This window comes from Salvelinus namaycush, chromosome 25 (genome assembly GCF_016432855.1).
Source record: "Salvelinus namaycush isolate Seneca chromosome 25, SaNama_1.0, whole genome shotgun sequence".
Lineage (NCBI taxonomy): Eukaryota > Metazoa > Chordata > Actinopteri > Salmoniformes > Salmonidae > Salvelinus > Salvelinus namaycush.
In genome coordinates, this window is record NC_052331.1 from 33,093,691 (window position 1) to 33,118,023 (window position 24,333).

Below are 24,333 nucleotides of genomic sequence, written 5' to 3' on the forward strand. Positions count from 1 at the left end.
AGTGTTCTGCCATGGCCATCGAAAAGCCCGGATCTCAATCCCATTGAGCACGTCTGGGACCTGTAGGATCGGAGGGTGAGGGTTAGGGCCATTCCCCCAGAAATGTCTGGGAACTTGCAGGTGCCTTGGTGGCAGAGTGGGGTAACATCTCACAGCAAGAACGGGCAAATCTGGTGCAGTCCATGAGGAGGAGATGCACTGCAGTACTTAATGCAGCTGGTGACCACACCAGATACTGACTGTTACTTTTGATTTGACACCCCCCCCCCCCCCCCCCCTTTGGTCAGGGACACATTATTCCATTCCTGTTGGTCACATGTCTGTAGAACTTGTTCAGTTTATGTCTCAGTTGTTGAATCTTGTTATGTTCATACAAATATTTACAAATGTTAAGTTTGCTGAAAATAAACACAGTTGACAGTGAGAGAACGTTTCTTTTTTTGCTGAGTTTATAAAAAATTTAAAAAATGAAATATCACATGTACATAAGTATTCTGACTCTTTACTCAGTACTTTGTTGAAGCAACTTTGGCAGCGATCACAGCCTTGAGTCTTCTTGGGTATGATGCTACAAGCTTGGTACACAAGTATTTGGGGAGTTTCTCCCATTCTTCTCAGCAGATCCTCTCAAGCTCTGTCAGGTTGGATGAGGAGCATGCTGCACAGCTATTTTCAGGTTTCTTCTTCAGAGATGTTCGATCGGGTTCAAGTCTGGGCTCTGGCTTGGCCACTCAAGGACATTCAGAGACTTGTCCCGAAGCCACTCCTGCGTTGTCTTGGCTTTGTGCTTGGGGCCGTTGTCCTGTTGGAAGGTGAACCTTCGCCACAGTCTGAGGTTCTGAGCAGGTTTTCATCAAGTATCCCTCTGTACTTTGCTCCGTTCATCTTTCCCTCGATCCTTACTAGTCTCCCAGTCCATACCGCTGAAAAACATCCCCACAGCATGATGCTGTTACCACCATGCTTCACCGTAGGGATGATGCCAGGTTTCCTCTAGACGTGATGCTTAGCATTCAAGCCAAAGAGCTGAATCTTCGTTTCATCAGACCAGAGAATCTTGTTTATCATGGTCTGAGAGTCTTTAGGTGCCTTTTGGCAAACTCCATGCGGGCTGTCATGTGCCTTTTACTGAGGAGTGGCTTACGTCTGGCCACTCTACCAAAAAGGCCTGATTAATGGAGTGCTGCAGAGATGGTTGTCCTTCTGGAAGGTTCTCCCATCTCCACAGAGGAACTCTGGAGCTCTGTCAGAGTGACCATCGGGTTCTTGGTCACCTCTCTGACCAAGGCCTTTCTCCCCCGATTGCTCAGTTTGGCCGGGCAACCAGCTCTAGGAAGAGTCTTGGTGGTTCCAAACTCTTTCAACTTATGAATGATGTAGGTCACTGTGTTCTTGGGGACCTTCAATGCTACAGAATTTTTTTGGTTACCTTCCTCGCATCTGTGCCTTGACACAATCCTGTCTCGGAGCTCTATGGACAATTCCTTCGACCCCATGGCTTGGTTTTTGCTCTGCCACGCACTGTCAACTGTGGGACCTTATACAGACAGGTGTGTGCTTTTCGAAATCATGTCCAATCAATTGAATTTACCACAAGTGGACTCCAATCAAGTTGTAGAAACAGGATGCACCTGAGCTCAATTTCGAGTCTCATAGCAAAGGTTGTGAATACTTATGTAAATAAGGTATTCAGTTTTTTTTTTTTTTTTATACATTTGCAAAAATGTCTTAACCTGTTTTCGCTTTGTCGTTATGTGGTATTGTGTGTAGCTTGATGAGGAAAACATTTTCATTTAATCCATTTCAGATTAAGGCTGAAACAAAATGTGAAAAAAGTCAAGGGGTCTGAATACTTTCCAAATGCTCTGTATATAAGAGAAACCATATTAGGTCATGCATGATCCCCAGCCAAAAACACCTACTGTATATGAAGTGTTCTTTTAGGATGTTGTTTTCTGTTAAACACTGACTACCTACTACCTGTTGTTATCTGATGGGGACAAATACATTGTTTTCCAATACAATTTACAGCATTAGAATTCAATGGAAAAGATCCAGATACCCACCCCTCTTAAGCAGTGCTACGCAGCATGGCCTTGACCCATCTCATCCAAATGGATGAACCTCAGTTATGAAGTGTCTGTAGATATACTAGTAATTATTATGATTCTGACAAATACATCCATCTACTGTAACTTACCCTCTGTACCTCAGAGATACAAAGCCTCTACAAACTTATCCAAAAGCAGTGAACCTCAGCTGTGAGGTGAGTGATCAAGTGATTTATTGTCATATTCTTACCCTGTCTGTTGATGTCCTGCAGGGCTACTGCGTAGACGGAGCGCTCCCTCAGGCCCTCCAGGTACCACTGGATCAGGTCAGCCATCTCCCCTGCCTCCACAGACTGCAGTAGGAACTGCCCTCTCAGTGTGGCCAGGCTCACAGACTGACTGCTGTCGATCCTGCCGTCATCACTGATGAACATATGAAACGTATGTGAAATGTATATAATAACTTCATGGTGGATTGAATGTCGGTATGAGGGAGTATGTGAACCATGACGACCACCACTACCTGACAACTGAACAATAAACAGCCAGTGTATAAAACTAGGTTCTGGCTATGTATTCTGGGCCCTGTTAGAATATTTAAGAAATGCATCCTTCCTTGTTTCCTTGAGGTCAACAGACCTATAAGTGATTGGATAGCTGTGAGTAAGGTTATCACTCCATTACCTCAAAACCAACCAATTCAGATCAGTGATCACTTCGAAGGGAAGAAGGAAGGATGCATTTCTGACATATTTAAACAGGGCCTTGGTATAGCCTGTTCATACCTGGACTTGTTTACCCCAGTCACCTCTGGGTAGGGCAGCTCAAGGAGCTTCTTCTCTTTCTCGTCCTGAAAGGAGATCCCATTCCAGTTGATGGCCACAATAAAATTGCTTTTGGATAGAGGAGGTCCTGTGGGTATACAAATACCTTAGTTATAAAATTGTCTTTGACAAATAAAATAAATATTTTGCCTGATTTAAACCAACTAAAAGCTTCATCATGAAAAATGATAGAAACTTCACTTGGTACATTATGCGGACATATTCCTGTTAGACTTACCTGACATTTGCGTAACCTCGTAGAACTTGGAGAAGAAGATGGGCCATTTCTGACGAGCGTAGTCGACCACATCCCCCTTCACGCTGTCTGTGCTCCTTCTGCTGTTTATGAAAGGACCCTGTGAGAATGATTAGGATCATTATTAGTTGAATAATTTTGTCTGGCATTAACTTTCCTTTATTCTACTTAACTTAACTTTTCAATGTAATTATTTATTTTACTTCGCTGAACTTTACTTGACAGGGATAGCACACTGAATAGCAGGAATTTTAGAACAGAATATACTACAGGTTGTCTGGCCATTACTTATTGCACCAGTGAGTAGCAGTACCTGTGTATGTGCTGCGGTGACCAGCTGAATCCATTTTCCTTGTGACTTGGTCTCAATAAGTTCAGTAGTGATGCATTCCCCCACCACCTTCTTGGCATTTTCTACACTGTTGGTTGACCCAAACGTCACATAGTAGTACATCGCTGCCAGCTGGACAAAGTCATCCTCCTGGATGACACAACAAATAAATACAGTCTGTTTAGGTTCAATGAATAAAGAAAGACAGTTTAGTTGTTTAGTTAATAGAATTTCCACCTCAAACATAAGCAGTCTTTATATCTTTTATTTTTTTCAACAATAGTGGTAATTGATTTTTATTATTTTATGATTTCTTACATAGAGTTCAGTGAGACATTGTGACTCCTAAGATTCATGCTTGGTTCATGGTCAACCTACCCTCGAGAGTAGTGGAGGCTACTTTCACAATGTCACCATCAGTGATATGATATCCACATTGTCTGGGTGGAGTCTTAGGCGGTGTACTGTTTTTTACGATTGTGTTTTGCTTTTCATGTATTATATAATAATAACGCTTATTTTAATGTGTATATGGATGTGTAGTTTAATGTGTGTATTGTATTTTGATGTGTATTGTTGAATTAAACAGGGCTCATCTGGAAAAGAGACCTTGGTCTCAGCATTGACTCCCTGTCAAAATAAAGGTTCAAAAAAATAAATAAAACAACGACGCACCTTCTCAGAATGGTACTCCCCAGACTTGAGGCCTCTGATGACCTGTCTGTAGATGAGATCCGTGCTGACGGCATCTATCGAGGAATCGTGCCAGGGCGTAAACAACTCCTTGCGGAAGTAGAGTCTCCAGGAGGCATGCTGCTCCTCCTCGCCCTTCCGCCTCACTTCCTGCTCGCACTGCGAGATAGCATCCATCACGTGCTTCCCGCCACTGCCCAGGGACCACACCTGGAAAAAAGCACAGTGTCAAAACATGTCAGGGCTAGTCAAAACATGTCACAGGCCTAGTCAAAACATGTCAGAGCTAGTCAAAACATGTAACAAGGCTAGTCAAAACATGTCAGAGCTAGTCAAAACATGTCAGAGCTAGTCAAAACATGTCACAGGCCTAGTCAAAACATGTCAGAGCTAGTCAAAACATGTAACAGGGCTAGTCAAAACATGTCACAGGGCTAGTCAAAAAATGCCAGAGCTAGTCAAAACATGTCACAGGGCTAGTCAAAGCAAGTCAATGTTTGTCAACTTCTGAAAGCTAGTGAAGATACTAATAAATGGTAGTCAAATGCTATCAAGTCAATGTTGTCCCTTTTCAATCTCAATATTGAACTGACACTGAATGAGCAACTTCAAAGGCATGATGCCCAGTACCCAGGACACCACAGTTAGGTATCCCCTTGCCATGCGACTAAGAAGAGTACTTATTGACACTGTTGTATTTATTATGTATCGTCTTTGTCAATACAGATGTAGGACCTTCATTTGATCACCCTGTTGCAGGAGATTTCAAACTTGTACTGTATTTGAGTTGTAAAAAAAGCTTCTGGAGTTTGTAATATCCACTTAGAAATTACAGACTTGTTTTTCCCTTACGAAAAATATATCAACTCCTACAAAAATATCCATGAATTATAATCCACATAATAATTCACATTTCCTGTTGCTGCAGGATTATTTTCCTGCTGTAGCAAACTGGCTAAAATTAAGATCCTACATCTGTATGTACTCGTTTTAGTTGCATGGCTAGGTATCCCCAAAACCCTTGGGGGTTTCCTTCACCTTCTCATAGAAGCCAATGTAAAGAGAGAATCCGTAGGTATCCTTAATGTTGACTTTCTTGGCCAGAGCCTGGCACACCTCAGCAGAGGTACAGGCTGAGTCAACAGGCAGGCTGACACTAAGGCCGTCCATCAGGGCCACAGATACTTGTGTGGGCTTCTTGGTCTTGACGGCCTACATGTGGGAAGGTGGAGACATGGGAATAATTAGTCCTTGCAGTATAATTGACTACTTCCTACAGGACCCATATTGCTCTGTACTGCACACATACGGTTTTGGTGTCCTGTCTCCTTACTAATACAGTCACTGTCATAAGATTCATTGTAAGATCACCTTATTCGTCAATTGTACACAAGGTCGAACCGAACATTGACTTCCATTTATCCCAACCCTTCCAAAAGACACATATAGGGGTTGGATAGGTTGGAACAGGGGGCTACCACACTGGGCCCCCGTGGAGCAGTTGTTGTGTGGGGTTAAGTGCCTTGCTCAAGAGCACAACGGTAGGCAATAGCATCTAGTATTTGATACCAGCAACACTCTGGTTGCCAGCTCACTTCCCGACAGATTTTTCCTGTCAGATCCAGGATTCGAACAGGAAATCCTCCTGTTGCTGGCTCACCTCTCTAACCACTAGGCTACCTGCCGCCATAAAGATATGTCGGCAGAGAAAAAACAGATCATCGATTTCATATGTTGGAGTAGGTGGGATATTAGCAGTGGTTGGCGCATGTAGCTGTAGTTTAGAAACTGTCTCTCACATAACTCTGATGTGACCTCTCATCATTTAACATGAGTGCCAGTCTGTTTCTAATCAGTCAATGTATTGTTGTCTGACCAAACCTGCTCTGATGGTGATTTCAAGACAACTGGGAACTCAGAAAATTACGAGGTCAAATCATGACATCAGTCAGAAAGTCGGAGCTCTAGAAAGAGGCCTAAGTTTCAGAGTTGGAATTCCGAGTTGGATGACCGTTCGAAACAATTTTTCCTAATCGGAGCATTTTTTTCCCGAGTTCCCAGTTCTCTTGAACGCACTGAAGTCGAAAGTCAGAGATTTCCGAGTTCCCAGTTGTTTTGAACGCGACATTTGTCATGAATACTGTCCATGACCTGTAGTGTTGATACTGCTTAACAGCAGCAGTAGTCGACACCTAGCGACATCGTCAAGAGATTTGAGATTCTTTGGCTAGGGTGTTGGACCCGTGTTTGAGTCCTGACAGGCCTACCCCCCAATTCTGTTGCATTGTGTCAGAAGGGAGATGGCACCCAGATGAGTATGTCTCTGTCATGGATCTTACCTGGAGCTCTATCCAACAAGGCAGTTCGCCTCGCTCCCCATTGGCCACGATGCGACGCAGGCGCTCAGCACAGTACGGACCATAGCTACTTGGCCCTCTGCGCAGGAAGCTCTCCAGATACTGTGGAATAGAATAGAATTACAGTGTATGTAATTGATTGAGTGGGGCCTGTGTTATAAATTCAGTATGACTATACGTAAAAACAAAGCGTCTTAAGACATACAGCCACAGGTGAAAAAATGTCAACTTTAGCCTGACCTGCATAAGGAGTTCTGTTGGGGGGAAGATACCAAGACAGATGGACAGGAGGACCCAGCCTCTGAGGGAACTCTTCTGGTTCTTATTGTTCACCAGCTGTTTAATGATCTGACAATATATCTCATCCCTACACGGACAAACAAGGACAGACAGGGCTCAAGTTAGCTATCTATCAGTTTTGATTGGATCCAATTCATTTGCATTGCAACTGTAGCTGTAATCCTTTATTAGTTCTGAATGAAACAGTTTTGGGATGACAAACAAATTACTTTTGTAGACATCAATAACTGGGAAATATGTGAGTAACATTGTTTACGTGTTGTAATTCGGTTTGTTACCTTATATCTCGTCTGGATAGGGCGTATCCAACAATAATGTGCAGTTTTTCCAGGTCGGATATTGGCCTATCCAAAGTGCGCCCCTCTCCAATTAGAATGTCTTTGTCCTCCGACATAGTCTCTGGCTGGAGGAGATGAGGAGCACAACGAGACAATTAGCCGGTTTAGTCTGGAGCGGATACAGCTTATGTCCTATTTGCCTTTTCGTCGCAGGTTAGGAAAACTTAGGCAGCATGTTAGGAGAAATGACTTAGTAGTTTAGGAAAATTAGATTAAGGTTAGGAAAAGAGTAGGGTTAGCTAAAATGCACAACAACAAAAAAATCTACTTTTGACATCAATTTCACATAAACTGTATCCCATCTGGACAATTAGCCTGTGTTTTTACATCATGGATATTCAGACTCATTTTAGTTCTGAGGACAAAATAATGTGTATATAACATACCTCATCTATAATGGCCGATGCTTTTCTGTTCCCCATTCCTTCTTTCTTTCTATTTTTCCTTAGTATTTTCTGATGGAAAAATGTATATGACAAATTAGACATCTGACAAACTGTTGAGTGGGTGAATTCAGTCAGCAAAAACTCAGTACAATAGGAAACTATTAGAAACACACAAAATGACACAAGTGTCTATTGTCATCACATTAAGGGAATCAGTGAGTAGCGATATTTTTCCTATTGCCCGTCAGGGATGAATAAAGTCCTATTGAACTGAGTTGAATATAAGGTTAAGTCCTAGTAAGGCCTTATGTTCAGTACCTGATCCAGGCCCACCAGATTGCTGAGCCTCCTGTTCTGTCTCTGGCCAAGGTTCTTCTGGATGACGGTGGAGGGCTCCTGGTTGATCTGTTTAGGCTCAGCGATGTCCCCCATGAACCTCAAGATGATCCACCACACTGTCAGACAGGCCTGGAGAGGAGCAGAGAGGAGCGGAGCAGAGAGGAATGGAGATGAGAGGAGCGGAGAGGAGTGAAGAGGAGAGGAGAAAGTGGGGAATGGAAGGGAAAAGAAAAGAATGGGGTGAAGTGAGGAACAAAACAAAAACAGCAGGAGGAAAATGAAGGAGGAGGAGAGGAGAATTAAGAAATAAGGCCCGGGGGGGTGGTATTTGGCCAATATATTACGGCTACGGGCATGTTCTTAGTCACGACGCAACGCGGAGTACCTGTATACAGCTCTTAGCCGTGGTATATTGGCCATGTACCACAAACCCCAGAGGTGCCTTATTGCTATTATAAACTGGTTACCAATTTAATTAGAGCAGTAAAAAGGCATGTTGTGTTATACCCGTGGTGTATGGTCTGATATGCCACGGCTTTCAGCCAATCAGCACTCAGTGCTCAAACCACCCAGTTTATAATGTGGAATATGTGATAGAGGAAGAAAAATGCCATCCTTGCTTTGGATCCCTCTGAGAGACACAGAAGCCTGATGTTGACTTCTCACCAGTGTGTCCCCCTCGTCCTCGTGGTAGAGCAGGGGCTGCCGCAGCCTCTGGGTTATGTGACTGTGGGTAGCAGAGCCCTGGAAGTGCAGAGCACTGAACTTGATGAAGGAGAACTCCTCATCCTCATCATTGTACTCCACCACTGGTAGCTCCACTGGTACTGGTGCTGGTGCAGGAGTTGGTTCAGTCCGAGCTAGTACTGGTACTGGTATTGGTACTTGTACTACTACCGGAGCTGGGGTTTCTACTGGGCTCTCATCTTGACTCTCCTCTCGGCTCTCCTCAGTCACCTCTGGGATTGTTCGCGTTCTCTCCAAGTCCTGAGGACGGATAGGGAGAGTGCAGTTGGATACTCAGTTAGATACTTTTTTCTTTGAGTTGGAGAGAATAGTAGAATATTATAATGCTTCTTCAATGAGAAGAGACGATTAGGTGGATGTGGTCATTCTGTTAGCAGTGTTCATCACTGAGGTAATAAGACATATAAGACTATAGCAAATGGAAACCTATGTTGATATGACATTAAGATCCACCATTGGTTGTGAGCATCACCTCAAAGCCCTCTGGAGCCGGGCCCTCCCGCCCTCCTACTGACACTTTGTGGGGCAGGAATTCAAACATGGTTTCCACCATTTCCTGCTCACTGACTGGCTCTGGCTCGGCAGCAGTCTGTTGTGATTGGCTGAGGACCTCCTCTAGCCTCCGCTGGAGCTCTGCGGCTGTCTGCTCCCTCGTCTCCCGCTCCCGGGCTGATAGGAATGCCTAACACAGACACACACACAAACACACACAGACACACACACATACACACACACACACAGATATATTGAACTTGCACACAGGTGCAAAAACAGGCTTGCACGCACACACACACACACACACACACACACAGAGAGAGATATATTGCATTTGCACACAGGTGCAAAAACAGGCTTGCAATCACACACACACACTTTTCTCAAATGTCAGAACTCACATCTGTTCTCATCTTGTTGGTGGTCTTCCTAGCCAGCATGCCTCTGGTGTGTGCCTGGAGGACAGTCACAGCTTTTCTCTTGCTCTTATAACTCTTCCTGGCCAGGTACCCGCGCACTTGGGACTGCATAGTGACGGCCGCCGCCAGCTCCTTCAGGTAATGCAGCCGGGACAGACGACCACGGATCTTAGACTGCAGACGCTGAAAGCCGCGCTGGAGCTAGTCGAACAAGACGGAGAGGAGGATAAATTATGTTTGTAGAAGGTAAATGTGAGCAGCAGAGAGAAAACCGAAAGATATGTTAAAAGCTGATCCAGCCTATAAAAAAAAGAACATTTGAAAATCTCTATCAGCACAATAATGTGCACTCCTTAGCTAGGGCATTTAATCAATATCACCCCAGTTTGTCTACAAAAGTGTATCTGAGTTGACTCCTTACCAGTGTTGTGGTGTAGTGAACTATATGTAGTTCAACTAGTAATTTAATAGTATTTTGCTGTAGCTTGGTGGTAGTTGAACTCAATTCAAATATTGGTAGTGTTTTCAGTATTTAATTACTTTTTTACCATGTAGTGGTGTAGCTAAATACTGGAACTTCACACTCATTTTTTGGCAAAAAGAGGTGAAAATATTGGTAAAGTAGACAAGAATTGTCTTTCTTTTTCGGCATTAGACCTCCCTAATCGCCACTTGAAACTTAGCCAGTGACTTACCTTTCTATATTGTCTCTTGTCTTTGTAACCTCTCCAATGCTTCTGTATCACCACCGCGGCTCTCCTTTTCTTTACAAAGCTCTTCCTACAAGAGGAATAGATTTCAACAAAACATCAATAGCGCAGACTGTAAGAACTACTGTATTAAAACAATAGTAACAACTGTATGTAACTCTGTGGTAAACCTTTAGATTGGGGTATTGTCAGTGACCACTGCCAGTGTGCTATGTAATGTCTTACAACATCCCAAACATTGAAGTCCCTGTGTCAGGTATGACATGTCGCATGCCATTTTCTATCCTGTGTTCCCTCCAAGCTGTGTGTCTCAGTGTTCCTCATTTACCTGTCTCTGTGGCCAAGAATGACCCTCTGGATGATGAGGGCTTTCCTGTTGAGCTCTCGCTCTCTTTCCCACTCCAGTAGGGAGTCATGGGCATCCTGAATGGGAAGAGGGTGGAGACAGGTTATAGACGACTAATGTGGACCTTTTCAAAAACATAGACCAACATCATTGAAACATATTCGAATTGCTTTAAGTGACATTTGGGATTCCATCACTGCTGTTACAACATGGCTGCTCTTCCAAGATGGCGTAGCAGTGCAGACGTGTTTTGTTCGTCCTCTCGTGTACTTTGGTATTTTTCGTCCTTTTTTGTATATATTTCAATTTTATTTTCAATCTCTTTTCCATTTTAAATCAGTTATACCTTCCGGAAACTTGCCTCACCCAATGTGATACGGAACCGCAATTTTTTTTGTTTGTTGACCTTATAGCCAGAACCACCTAGCCATCAGAAGCTAGCCATCAGAAGCTAACCAGCTAATTCAGGATGCCCATATTAAGTCATTGTTAGCGGCCTTTACCTTCTGCACAGATACCAGCCCTTTTTTTTAGCCTGGATAATACTTGCCAGCCTACCAGTATCGGACAGTTTCTTCACTACAACGCCGGATTCCTGCGGTAAACCCTGGACCATTACTCCTGATCTTCACAGCTAGCTAGCTGCCACCGAGTGACCCAGTACCGAAGCTAGCCCTGAGCCAGGCCCACCTGCCGGCCTACTCAGTTGTTCACCCGGACTCCACCCAAACACGGCTAGAATCCACTACTCCACTGGATCCTTGCCGTAAGCTCTGGACCTTGGCACCGGATCACCGCTGCTAACGCCCCTGCCCCGAAGCTAGCACCAGTTAGCCGTGAGCCAGGCGCATCTCCCGGCTAGCCAACTAAATTACTACAACTACAATTCCTCTTTCGCCATCTGGCTTGGATCCTTTGTCGACACGGTGCCCCCCCTCCACTCCCAGCTGTGCCCTGGACACCATATGTGAATTGATCGCCCCCCATCTAGCTTCAGAGTTTGTTCTGTTAGGTGACCTTAACACCCTGTGACCGGCTCAGAAACCGGATTGCAGAAGGTACGGTGGGATTCGAAATGGTCAGTGATCTGTTTATTAACTTGGCTTTTGAAGACTTTAGAGAGGCAGAGCAGGATAGATATAAGTCTATAGCAGTTTGGGTCTAAAGTGTCACCCCCTTTGAAGAGGGGGATGACTGCGGCAGCTTTGCAATCTTTAGGGATCTCGGACAGTATGAAAGAGAGGTTGAACAGGCTGGTAATAGGAGTTGCAACAATGGTGGCGGATAGTTTTAGAAAGAGAGGGTCCAGATTGTCTAGCCCAGCTGATTTGTACGGGTCCAGGTTTTGCAGCTCTTTCAGAACATCTGCTATCTGGATTTGGGTGAAGGAGAAGCTGGGGAGGCTCGGGCGAGTAGCTGCGGGGGGGGGGCATGGCCAGCCATAGAGGAATGCTTATTGAAATTTTAGATTATCATGGATTTATCGGTGGTGACCGTGTTACCTAGCCTCAGTGCAGTGGGCAGCTGGGAGGAGGTGCTCTTGTTCTCCATGGACTGCCAACGTCATGACAGTACAGTGTCCCAAAACTTTTTGGAGTTAGAGCTACAGGATGCAAATTTCTGCTTGAAAAATCTAGCCTTTGCTTTCCTGACTGACTGCGTGTATTGGTTCCTGACTTCCCTGAACAGTTGCATATCGCGGGGACTATTCGATGCAAAACAGGATATTTTTGTGCTGTTCAAGGGCAGTCCGGTTCTGGAGTTAACCAAGGGCTATATCTGTTCTTAGTTCTGCATTTTCTGAAAGGGGCATGCTTTTCTAAGATGGTGAGGAAATTCATTTTAAAGAACGACCAGGCACCCTCGACTGACGGGATGAGGTCAATATCCTTCCAGGATACCCGGGCCAGGTCGATTAGAAAGGCCTGCTCGCAGAAGTATTTTAGGGAGCGTTTGACAGTGATGAGGGGTGGTCGTTTGACCGCGGACCCTTAGCGGATACAGGCAATAAGGCAGTGATCGCTGAGATCCTGATTGAAAACAGCAGAGGTGTATTTGGAGGGCAAGTTGGTCAGGATAATGTCTATGAGGGTGCCCATGTTTACGGATTTAGGGTTGTACCTGGTGAGTTCCTTGATGATTTGTGTGAGATTGAGGGCATCTAGCTTAGATTGTAGGACTGCCGGGGTGTTAAGCATCCCCATACTGAACTGACAAATGGAGAAGATTGAAATACTGCTAGTCTCTGCTAGCCTTTGGTTTAGTCTTTGCTAGCCTTTGGCTTAGTCTCTGCTAGCCTTTGGTTTAGTCTCGCTAGCCTAGCATGAGAATGAAAAAGGGCCATTTAATTCAAAACTAGCAATCTTCTCCCATTTGTCAGTTCGGATACTGGCATAACTAGGAGTACAGCGTCATCTTCCACCCTTGGATTGTTACGCTCGTTGGAAGATGAAGACCAAGGTGCAGCGTGGTAGGCGTACATTTTTATTTTATTAAAATGACACCGAAAAACAACAAAATACAAAAACGAACATAAAGCTATATGCAGTGCAGAAACTACACACAAACAAGATCCCACAACTGAAGGTGGGAAAAAGAGCTGCCTAAGTATGATCCCCAATCAGAGACAACGATAGACAGCTGCCTCTGTGTCACGGCCGTTTAAAGGAGTGGACCAAGGCACAGCATTTTGAGCGTACATACTTGTTTATTTAACGATGTCGCCAACAAAACAATAAACAACCAACCGACACGTGAAGCCAACGTAGTGCTCACAGGCAACTAAACATGGACAACTACCCACAAAACCAACATGGAAAATGACAACCTAAATAGGCTCCCCAATCAGAGACAACGATAAACAGCTGTCTCTGATTGGGAACCCATTCAGGCCACCATAAACCTACATACCCCTAGACAATACAAATCCCCATAGATAACCAAAAAACCCTAGACAAAACAAAAACCCCTAGACAATACAAAAACTAAACAAACCACCCTTGTCACACCCTGACCTAACCAAATAATAAAGAAAGCAAATATAACTAAAGTCAGGGCGTGACACTCTGATTGGGAACCATACCCGGCCAACAAAGAAATAGACAAACTAGAATGCCCACCCAAATCACACCTGGACCTAACCAAATAGAGAAATAAAAAGGCTCTCTAAGGTCAGGGCGTGACATGGATTGAGGTACGTTTTCAAGCCATATCCCTCCCCGGCTGGGTGGTGTACACATTACGGCTTAGAATCATTTTGACTTGGACAGGAAAATCTAGGTTTAACTGCACCTTTAGGAAGATCTTAGTCGTGCCGATCTTCCAGTCGTCATGTCCTGTGATCACGGCCTTGCAAATGGCAATACAGCAGGCTGATGCTGACTCCTGGGTTAGGAGAGGGAGGAGGATATAAAACTAAAAGCAACGACAACTTTGGAGATTTGAATGCTAACAAATATCATTATTGCTGTCATCTTTATCTTTATCATCATCATATTCTAAATAATAATGTCTTACAGTTTTGGGGTCACAGACGGTTGTCTTCAGGAGCACTCTGTACCGCTGCAGAAACTGCTTGAACGTGTGACGGATTGGATATCCCAGTTTCCGGATTCTGATGGTATCAATCATTCCAGAATACCGCAGCTGACGTATGCACAGGTCTCTGTCAAAACACTGAGGAAGACAGAGACATTCATAAGCTTGTTTTAGTAGAGTAGAGTGCACTGTAGGATGGAAAAAGGGGACTTCCGTGGAATTGTAAAATGTTTATGGTGTGAAACTGCCATTCTACCTAATCACATTTTTTCTGTTTTGTGTGAGTTTGACCTCCACCGATTGTGATATTGCACCATCAATGAATCCTGTCTTGCTGTATCTGGCCCAGTGCTACAAATGGCTGTCTTATTCACCATGGACTTCTTGTTGTCGTTGGGCTTGAAGCAGCGGATAAAGTGTGGCTGGCAGATGGACAGGGCCTTCATGAGGGAGTCCAGGGACTGGCGGAACTGACCGCTCAGCGTGGACACCTGTTTCCTGCCGTCCGTCTGGGCCGCCTTTGAGGAGAAAGATCACAATGTCATCTGTGTGGAATTTTGGACCGTTGTCAGTGACCATATATATAGGAAAGCCACGTGGAGAAACTGGAATTCCCCCAGTGCAATACTTTTTAGATGACCCTAAATCTAACCATTGGATGTTACCAAAGCACAGATTACTTGATGAATAATGGATAGATAATGTATGAATAATGAATAATACTGCTAATCTACATGAAATACGGAAACCCATAGCTTTTGTTTTTGGTGAATATATACTGAACAAAAATATAAACGCAACATGTAAAGTGTTGGTCCCATGTTTCATGAGCTGAAATAAAAGATACCCGAAATCTTCTGTACACACAAAAAAACATATTTCTCTCAAATGTTGTGCACAAATATGTTTATATCCCTGTCAGTGAGCATTTCTTCTTTGCCAAGATAACCAGTCCACCTGACAGGTGTGGCATATCAAGAAGCTGATTAACTTCATTAGCATACTGGTTTTTGTCCAGAATAATGGATGACTGATGTGCCCTAAGTAAACAGCCTGTTACTGAGGCCCAGAAGCTAGGATATGCATATACTTGGTAGCATTGGATGGAGAACACTCTGAAGTTTCTAAAACTATTAAAATAATGTCTGTGAGTATAACAAAACTGATATGGCAGGCAAAAACCTGAGGAAAATCCATCCAGAATTATTTTTGAGGTCACAGGCTATTTGCTTGCCAGGCCAGTGCTTGCCTATAGGAAATACAAATAGATAGGACCCAGAATGCAGTTCCTATGGCTTCCACTAGATGTCAACAGTCTTTTAAAAAAAATGAACAAGTAGTTTGAAGAACTACAAGGTGTCTCTCATTAGAAAAGTGGTCTTGTTGGCACGTGAATGAGGTGCCCACTCTTCGTTATTTATCTTCCCTATTGAACATACTATTCTCTGTCTTAAATATTATTGTTTATTTAGATATTAGAGTACCTGAGGATTAATTAGAAACATCGTTTGACTTGTGGACGAACTTTACTGGTAACTTTTTGGATTTGTTTGTATGCATGTTGAAAGAGTGGATTACTGAGATCATTGGCGCCAACTAAACTGACTTTTTTGAATATAAAGAAGGACTTTATCGAACAAAACGACCATTCATTGTGTAGCTGGGACCCTTGGGATTGCAAACAGAGGAAGATCTTCAAAGGTAAGTGATTTATTTAATCGCTATTTGTGATTTTGTGACGCCTGTGCTGGTTGAAAAAGTATTTTGGTGTGGGGTGCTGTCCTCAGATAATCGCATGGTATGCTTTCGCCGTAAAGCTTTTTTGAAATCTGACAGCGCGGTTGGATTAACAAGAAGTTAAGCTTTTAAATGATGTATGACACTTGTATTTTCATGACTGTTTAATATTACAATTTTTGTATTTTGAATTTCACCGTCTGCAATTTCACCGGATGTTGTCGTAGGTGTCCCGCTAGCTGTTCATGCGCCAAAAGAGGTTAAACATGTACACCTTGTGCTGGGGACAATAAAAGGCCACTCTAACATTTGCAGTTTTGTCACACAACATAATGCCACAGATGTCTCAAGTTTTGAGGGACCGTGCAATTGGTATGCTGACTGCAGGAATGTCCACCAGAGCTGATGCCAGAGAATTGAATGTTCATTTGTCTACCATATGCCCCCTCCAACGTCGTTTTAGAGAATTTGGCAGTACGTCCAACCGGCCTCACAACTACAGACAACGTGTAACCACGTCAGCCCAGGACCTCCACATCCAGCTTCTTCACCTGCGGGATCATCTAAGACCAGCCACCCTGACAGCTGATGAAACTGTGGGTTTGCACAACCCAAGAATTTCTGTACAAACTGTCAGAAATCGTCTCAGGGAAGCTCATCTGCGTGCTCGCCATCCTCACCAGGGTCTTGATCTGACTGCAGTTCGGCGTTGGAGAAGTGAATCCCGGTTTTAACTGTACCGGGCAGATGGCAGACAGCCTCTATGGCGTTGTGTGGGCGAGCGGTTTGCTGATGTCAATGTTGTGAACAGAGTGCCCCATGGTTATGGTATGGGCAGGCATCAGCTACGGACAATGAACACAATTGCATTTTATAGATGGAAATTTGAATGCACGGAGATACCGTGACGAGACCTTGAGGCCCATTGTCCCGCCATTCAGCAGCCACCATCTCCTCATGTTTCAGCATGGTAATGCATGGCCCCATGTCACAAGGATCTGTACACAATTCCTGGAAGCTGAAAATGTCCCAGCCTGCGTACTCACCAGACATGTCACCCATTGACCATGTTTGGGATGCTCCGTATTGACCTGTACGACAGCATGTTCCAGTTCCTGCCAATATCCAGCAACTTCGCACAACCATTGAACGGAGTCGTACAACATTCTACAGGCCACAATCAACAGCCTAATAAACTCTATGTGAAGGAGATGTGTCGCGCTGCATGAGGCAAATTGTGGTCACAGCAGATACTAACTGGTTTTCTGATCCAAGCCCCTACCTTTTTTTTAAGTATCTGTTACGAACAGATGCGTATCTGTATTCCTAGTCATGTGAAATCCATAGATTAGGCCCTAATGTATTTATTTCAATTGACTGATTTTCTTATATGAACTGTAACTCAGTAAAATCTTTGAAATTGTTGCATGTTGCGTTTTATATTTTTATTCAGTGTAGCTAACAGGAGTTGGATATTCAGAATCCAAATAATAACAGCAGCTACAAACCCGTAGAGAGCTCTTGGGTGTCATAATGATCCTGTTGTTGCTGGCAGGGTTCTTCACTACATTAGCACTGAGCTGCGTCTCAAAGATATGTCTCAGCAGCTTGTTGGTGGTCGTGTCAATCAACTTGATCATGTCAGAGCTGAGAGTATCTCTGTTCTTCTCCAGGAATCCTGAACGAAAAACATACAGGATCAAATAGTGAGTAAAAAAACACATATTCCTGTGTCCCAGCAAATCAACTAATATTTTATGTGATCCCTTTTTCTTCTGGTTACCTCTTGAGTCATAGTAAACAACCCCAGCAAAATGGCGGATCCCAAACTCCATGTCGTGGGTGTTCTTAGACGGAATGTAGATGTTGCCCTTGGCATGAACCTGGTTCATCTTGTTCAACATGGTGACATCTGTGCCCTGGAAGAAACATTCAAGGTTGTCACAAACCTCACCAATTCAGATTGCCTCCACAGCAGGGTTTATTAGAGAAATTTGAGATAGTTTACCTTGGGAAAGTGGCTCTCCTCATCAATCAGAGCCAACACATTGAGGGGCTTCCCAACCAGGAGATCAAGGGTTTGTGTGTTGTCGTTGAAGGTGATGTTTTTCCAGACGATGTCCTCCTTGGTGTACTCCTCCTGCTCCAGCTTGAACACATGACGCACGAAGAACTGCTGCAGCTGCTCATTGGCAAAGTTGATGCACAGCTGTTCAAAGCTGTGAAAAAGCATGTGGAAAAGGCTTTTGTTATTGACCGGTTGGTTACATAGGATCGGGGTGAGAGCATGAAGGACATACAGGCCTGTATTAAACTATCTGCGTGTCGACTGTCGCAAACAACAAGGGAAATTAGTATTTGATATTGACTGGAATACCTGTTTGAGGCAAAGTTCTCAAACCCAAAGATGTCCAGCAAGCCAATGGAGTTACGGACGTATTTGGGACCGTTGGTGGGAGTCTTATGGATGGCACTGTTGATTCTCCCAACAATCCAGATAAATAGTTTACCATATATTGCCTGAAGAAATCATGACACAAACAACACACATACTCTTGAATAGAATATGGACCAAAACCTAGAGCGCTTAACTCAACAATCAAGTAAATCGTGCACTGATGTCAATGGAAGACTCGAGTTACGTCCATTCACCCACGGTGAGTAAGTAAGGATTATGTGCCTTTATGAATATGTATTTTGTCTTCCCTCTTCTTTCAGGAGGTAGCCTACTGTATATCTTTCCTTGGCACCTTCAAACAGGTGTGGCATCATTACCTTAACGAAGGCGTCCCTGCAGTCGGCTGCCTGTTCAGAGCTGAGGGGTTTGGACACTCGCTCTCTGTTGGTCATGAAGGAGCGGTAAGTCAAGCTCACACCCAGAGACGCAGGCTGCACCTGTAAGGAAGACATGAAGATATATGTATATCATGTAAACTGTACTGTATATTCATAATATGTTATTAAAAAACATACCAGAAAAAAAATGGCAACAATGGCAACAAATATGCCTACCTCCAGCAATTTGGCTGCAATTGTAAAGTGATCCGATGAACTGACATCAGAGCTCTCCATGTTATCCAAGATGGAGGCTGTAAGGTAAATAACAAAAGAAAACTTGGTCAATCAGAGCTTTCACATTAAAAATAAATAAATAACAACAACAAAAACACATCAACATTCAAGTATTTTATGATCTCAAGAAATATGGCCATTTGGGTTGGGGGGGATTGGGTGAGGACAAGGCCCAGGTCATATTTCCCAAGAAAAACACTCAGAGAGGACCCAGAGAGGACTCCACCTTCAAAGCTGACATTGCCCAGGTGGAGTAGTGCAGAAAGCAGCTTGAGGATCTCCCAGCAGTGGGTCTCAGTAAAGGTGAGGATTTTCAGGGCCGAGCGGATACGGGTGTAGTCCTTAGCATCGTCACGTCCATCGCAGACAATACAGTCCCCCTTTAGAAACACAGGGTCTAAGGTTATACAGTTTCCTTCAAAAAGTATTCAATCCCCTTGATTTATTTCACATTTTGTTGTGTTATAACCTACATTTAAAATGGATTAAGTTGAGATTTTGTGTCACTGGCCTACACACAATACCCTATAATGTCAAAGTGGAATTATGTTTTTAGAAATATTTACAAATTAATTAAAAAGGAAAAGCTGACATTTCATGAGTCAATAAGTATTCAATCCCTTTGTTATGGCAAGCCTAAATAAGTTCAGGAGTAAAAATGTGCTTAACAAGTTACACGATAAGTTGCACGGACTCTCTCTGTGGGCAATAATAGAGTTTAACATGATGTTTAAATGACTACCTTATCTCTGTACCCTGCACATATAATTATCTGTAAGGTCCCTCAGTCGAGCAGTCAATTTCAAACACGGATTCAACCACAAAAACCAGGGAGGTTTTCCAATGCCTCGCAAAGGGCACCTATTGGTAGCTGGGTACAAAAAATCAATTATTATTTGCACTTCGGATGGTGTATCAATACACACAGTCACTACAAAGATATAGGCATCTATCCTAACTCAGTTGCCGGAGAGCAAGGAAACTGCTCAGGAATTTCACCATGACGCCAATGGTGACTTTAAACAGCTACAGAGTTGGCTGTGAACAACATAGTAGTTACTCCACAATACTAACTAAATGACAGAGAGAAAAGAAGGAAGCCTGTACAGAATACAAATATTCCAAAACATGCATCCTGTTTGCAATAAAGCACTGAAGTAAAACTACAAAATTAACTTCATGTCCTGAACACAAAGTGTTGTGTTAGGGGCAAATCCAACAAACCACATCACTACCACTCTTCATATTTTCAAGCATGGTTGTGGCTGTATCATGTTATGTGTATGCTTGTCATCGGCAAGAACTAGGGAGTTTTTGTTGGATAAAAATAAACGGAATAGAGCTAATCCTAGAGGAAAACCTGGTTCAGTCTGCTTTCCAACAGACACCGGGAGACAAATTCACCTTTCAGCAGGAAAACAACCTAAAACACAAGGCCAAATTTACTCTGGAGTTGCTTACCAAGACATCATTAAATATTCCTGAGTGGTCTAGTTACAGTTTTGACTTAAATCGGCTTGAAAATCTATGGCAAGACTTGAAAATGGCTGTCTGCAATGATCAAGAACCAACTTGACGAAGCTTGAAGAATTTTTTTAAAGAATAATGTGCAAATATTGTACAACCCAGGTGTGCAAAACTCTTAAAGACTTACCCAGAAAGACACAAAGCCGTAATCGCTGCCAAAGGGGATTCTAACATGTATTGACTCAGGGGTGTGAAAATGTATGTTAATGAGATATTTCTGTATTTCATTTTCAATAAATTTCCCCAAATTTCAAAAAATATGTTTTCACTTTGTCAGTATTGGGTATTGTGTGTAGATGGGTAAGGAAAACAAAACCAATTTAATCAATTTTGAATTCAGACTGTAACACAATAAAATGTGGAATAAGTGAAGGGGTATGAATACTTTCTGAAGGCACTGTAAATAAAAACTAGACGTTGAACTGACGTCTGTGCCCAGTGGACAGTTACTTAGTTGTACCCAGTAAAAATGTAATGTATTAATGAGCTAGAAGTATAAATGTGAGTAGGAAAACATGTGAGTGGTCGTGTTGTAGCAGTCTGGTGATATTACCCTCTTGAGGTAGTTGAATTCAGAGGCATCTCCCAAACACAGATTTTTTTTCTGTTCTGTTGTCATCCCCGTTAACATGCAGTAGAATATGTGGTAGTTCCGCTCCTCAATGGCCTAGGGTTAGTTAGTAAAAATTAACAGTAGTGTTACATATATCAATATATCAAAATCTCATGACATTAAACCTTTTTGCCTTGATACTGGAAAATCCAACAATGAATTTTGTCCTCTTCCAAGTACGAACACACATAAATTAATATTAAATTAGACAAACCTGTTGTTTACCAGAGATAGTTTAGATGGTTTTGGAATCAATTCCCTTTATGAAGCAATTAGCTATGACATTTCCTCATGTTCTACGTGTTATTAAAAGATACTGCCTTTGCTGCCCTACCTGATGGCAGACACGAGACTTCTCCAGTAAGTACTGTTCCAGTCGAGCCCCTTCGATGACGCCATCTTTGTTGAAGAAGATTTCCACGTATTTCCCAAAGCGACTGGAGTTGTCGTTGCGAATTGTTTTGGCATTCCCAAATGCTGGGGGAACGCGGGAATAGGAAGGTTGTCATGAGTAACAACAATTACGATAGTGTGTGTGTCTGTGTAAAAACACAGACCCCTCTTAGTCTCATAGATGTGTATGTGTGTGCATGTGTCCGTGTGTGTGTCCGTGTGTGAGAGAGAGCGAGAGAGAGAGACAGAGGGAGACATAGAGAGAGAGACAGAGAGAGACATAGAGAGAGAGAAAGAGAGGGAGAGAGATGTACTGTAGAGAAAATATTTGAATCAGTAAAGAGCCTACCTTCTAATATAGGGTTAGCCTCCAGTATCTGCTGCTCTATCCAGGAGTGCTGTCCACTTACTGCAGCCAGGAACTGAAGTACCAGCTTGGTACTCTCAGTCTTCCCTGCACCCGACTCCCCACTGACAGAGAAAAGAGAGAGACAGTCCATCAGTTCTTGGATTTCAGGTGTATATCCAGTGTAAATGTCAATGTAAAAAGTAGGACTGAACCCCTCCAAAGAGCATCTTCAAATCAAATCAAATCCCCCAAAATATATTCCATATTCCAAACATAATTTAAAAAAGTGACACTTCTGCTTTGGTTTCCTATTGCTCAACAGAATGACTTGAGTGTCTGACAGGTGGAATGCTGCCAGTCTAACCTGATGATACAGCACTGGTCTCTGTTGTGGCGGCGCATGTTGAAGTAGCAGGTATCTGCGATGGCAAAGACGTGCGGGGGTAGTTCGCCCAGCCTACGCCCATGGTACCGCCTCACCTGGTCGGCGGTGTAGAGAGGAAGCTCCTGGTAAGGGTTGACTGCCACCAGCACAGAGCCTGTGTAGGTCTGTGCACCAGACAATAACAGAGGTTTAGGCTTGCGCAGCCCACTTTTTGGGGGGGCACCACATTAATAATTCTGTGAACGTCTTTCATGAATCTTTCATATGTCTTCTGCTTGTTTCCAACATAAACAAAATAGTCCAACATCCATAGCATAGAAAGGGTCTGAATGTACAGCAAGCATGTGTAGGAGCAGTGATGGGTGTATTGGTACGGAGATGGGTTACACCAATATGTTAGCTTCAAAAGATTCAGAACATCAAGACCAAACCTTTTATGTTACACCGAGCATTATGGGTAGTGTAGTACAACAGGGGACTCACATAGATAATGCCTTGTCTGTGTCGGACCAGCAGGTTCCTGAGGAGCCCAGCCTCGTTGAGGTCCCCCAGGCGGATCATGTCGTCCACCCCCTCCACCGAGGTGGGGTGCATCACCCTGATGGAGTCGTCCTTCTGGGACAGCTTGTATTCCTGGGAACAATACAGGGAAAATACATAGCACTTTAGACAGATTGACATCAATACTGGATTTGTTAGACATCTTCAGTTACATAATGTCACATTTTGAGGTCTGAAGGTCTGAAAACTTTAGCTTTGTTTTTAAACTGTCCCTTTAAGTTTTTTGGTTTTGGCATTACATAATTTTATAACAGAGCAGTGCAGAATGCAAAAATACAGTAAAAAGACAATAATAAACAAATGTTTTTAACGTTCTAAATTATGTAATTTGTAAATGAGATAGTACTTTGATAGATTATTCCCTAAAGTGATTGATTTATATCTTGAGCTAATTTGAGACCAGCAGTACATTAAAATACTAGAGTCATACAATTCAATACAATACAAGTATAATGAAGTACCACGGTCACCTTTCCTTCATCGTCCACCAGCAGCTGGTGTCCAGTGTCGGTCACTTTGACCCGGGCTCCAATGGGCACCCCGGTACCAGAGTCCACCCACACCCACTCACCCTGGGAGCAAGAAGCTCAGTGGTTCAGGATCATACATTTGAAAGAATGCAGCTTTTACCCTTACATTCAAAAGCGTGTTATTCTATTGAAAAAAAGGATAGCGTGCAAAGACCTATTGCAAGAAACTCCATCACACTGGTGACCGTAGGGAATTGTGTAAGATCTAATAAATCGTTTGTGGAGCATCTAAGATTGCCAGTGTGCTAAAGCTTACAATTCAACATAGGTATTTTCTAGCACAGATCTGTTTACGCTGTCTTCCCAACTACATGACAATGACCATAGGAGATGGCTATACATTGCAACCAGATTTGATACCGGAATAGGGATTTTTCTATTTCAAGCCATTTCCTGAATTGAATGGCAATGACTGTCACCAAACCCTAGATAGATCACATTCAGACGTAATGCCTGAGAGAATTCCTAGTCCCCGGTATCAAATTTCTTTGCACTGTATAGTCATCTCCTATGGTCATTTTCAGGCCCAAAGGAGTTGGAATGACTAGGCAATGGAAGTGCTGATCACATAACAGTGTTCTATTTCAAAAACCTTTATAACCAAAGGATGGCATCCGGGTTATATTGATCAAATAGTCAGCATAGATCATATCGAGGAGCTTACCTTTCTCAACATCACCATGATAAAACCCTCCTATTTCCTAAATTCAAGAAACAAGAGAGACACGAGTCATGCATTTTTTCAAGAATTATCTGTGGATTATATAATGTAAACCGGGAGATACTGTGATCTCAATGTCTGTGATCTCAATTTTGAATGAAAAGATTCCAATGGTGATTATATGGTGATAATGGTGCTCAATAACTACAATCGTCCATTCTAACAACATATTATACAAGACCAACAATACAGAACTCAAGGCCTTTTATCGCCTTCTAGAAGGACGACTGAAATGACTGCAAATCGTTACTCTACACCGTTCAGACTACCCACTGGGCACACACTGGTTGAAGCAATGTTGTTTTCACGTCATTTC

The 24,333-nt window shown here is 43.1% G+C and overlaps 1 protein-coding gene across 1 annotated transcript in view; it reads right to left on the reverse strand.

Moving 5' to 3' along the window:
* LOC120019899 (unconventional myosin-VIIa-like) overlaps positions 1 to 23,978 on the reverse strand; it is a 34,992-nt gene extending 11,014 nt beyond the window's left edge. The window contains exons 1-33 of the mRNA XM_038963310.1: positions 23,961 to 23,978; positions 23,237 to 23,338; positions 22,689 to 22,838; positions 22,185 to 22,369; positions 21,821 to 21,942; positions 21,413 to 21,555; positions 21,019 to 21,132; positions 19,165 to 19,318; positions 18,879 to 18,955; positions 18,642 to 18,761; positions 18,244 to 18,386; positions 17,875 to 18,085; positions 17,650 to 17,785; positions 17,435 to 17,544; positions 14,504 to 14,638; positions 14,127 to 14,267; positions 13,884 to 14,006; positions 10,575 to 10,669; positions 10,232 to 10,316; positions 9,519 to 9,737; positions 9,095 to 9,304; positions 8,791 to 8,862; positions 8,542 to 8,691; positions 7,855 to 8,004; positions 7,091 to 7,215; positions 6,753 to 6,879; positions 6,495 to 6,614; positions 5,194 to 5,367; positions 4,138 to 4,365; positions 3,445 to 3,612; positions 3,114 to 3,231; positions 2,837 to 2,963; positions 2,302 to 2,474 (exon numbers count right to left, since the gene is read on the reverse strand). Coding sequence (XP_038819238.1) covers positions 2,302 to 2,474; positions 2,837 to 2,963; positions 3,114 to 3,231; positions 3,445 to 3,612; positions 4,138 to 4,365; positions 5,194 to 5,367; positions 6,495 to 6,614; positions 6,753 to 6,879; positions 7,091 to 7,215; positions 7,855 to 8,004; positions 8,542 to 8,691; positions 8,791 to 8,862; positions 9,095 to 9,304; positions 9,519 to 9,737; positions 10,232 to 10,316; positions 10,575 to 10,669; positions 13,884 to 14,006; positions 14,127 to 14,267; positions 14,504 to 14,638; positions 17,435 to 17,544; positions 17,650 to 17,785; positions 17,875 to 18,085; positions 18,244 to 18,386; positions 18,642 to 18,761; positions 18,879 to 18,955; positions 19,165 to 19,318; positions 21,019 to 21,132; positions 21,413 to 21,555; positions 21,821 to 21,942; positions 22,185 to 22,369; positions 22,689 to 22,838; positions 23,237 to 23,338; positions 23,961 to 23,978 — 4,525 coding nt within the window. The remainder of the gene's footprint in view (positions 1 to 2,301; positions 2,475 to 2,836; positions 2,964 to 3,113; positions 3,232 to 3,444; positions 3,613 to 4,137; positions 4,366 to 5,193; positions 5,368 to 6,494; positions 6,615 to 6,752; positions 6,880 to 7,090; positions 7,216 to 7,854; positions 8,005 to 8,541; positions 8,692 to 8,790; positions 8,863 to 9,094; positions 9,305 to 9,518; positions 9,738 to 10,231; positions 10,317 to 10,574; positions 10,670 to 13,883; positions 14,007 to 14,126; positions 14,268 to 14,503; positions 14,639 to 17,434; positions 17,545 to 17,649; positions 17,786 to 17,874; positions 18,086 to 18,243; positions 18,387 to 18,641; positions 18,762 to 18,878; positions 18,956 to 19,164; positions 19,319 to 21,018; positions 21,133 to 21,412; positions 21,556 to 21,820; positions 21,943 to 22,184; positions 22,370 to 22,688; positions 22,839 to 23,236; positions 23,339 to 23,960) is intronic.
* Between the last annotated feature and the right edge of the window lie 355 nt (positions 23,979 to 24,333).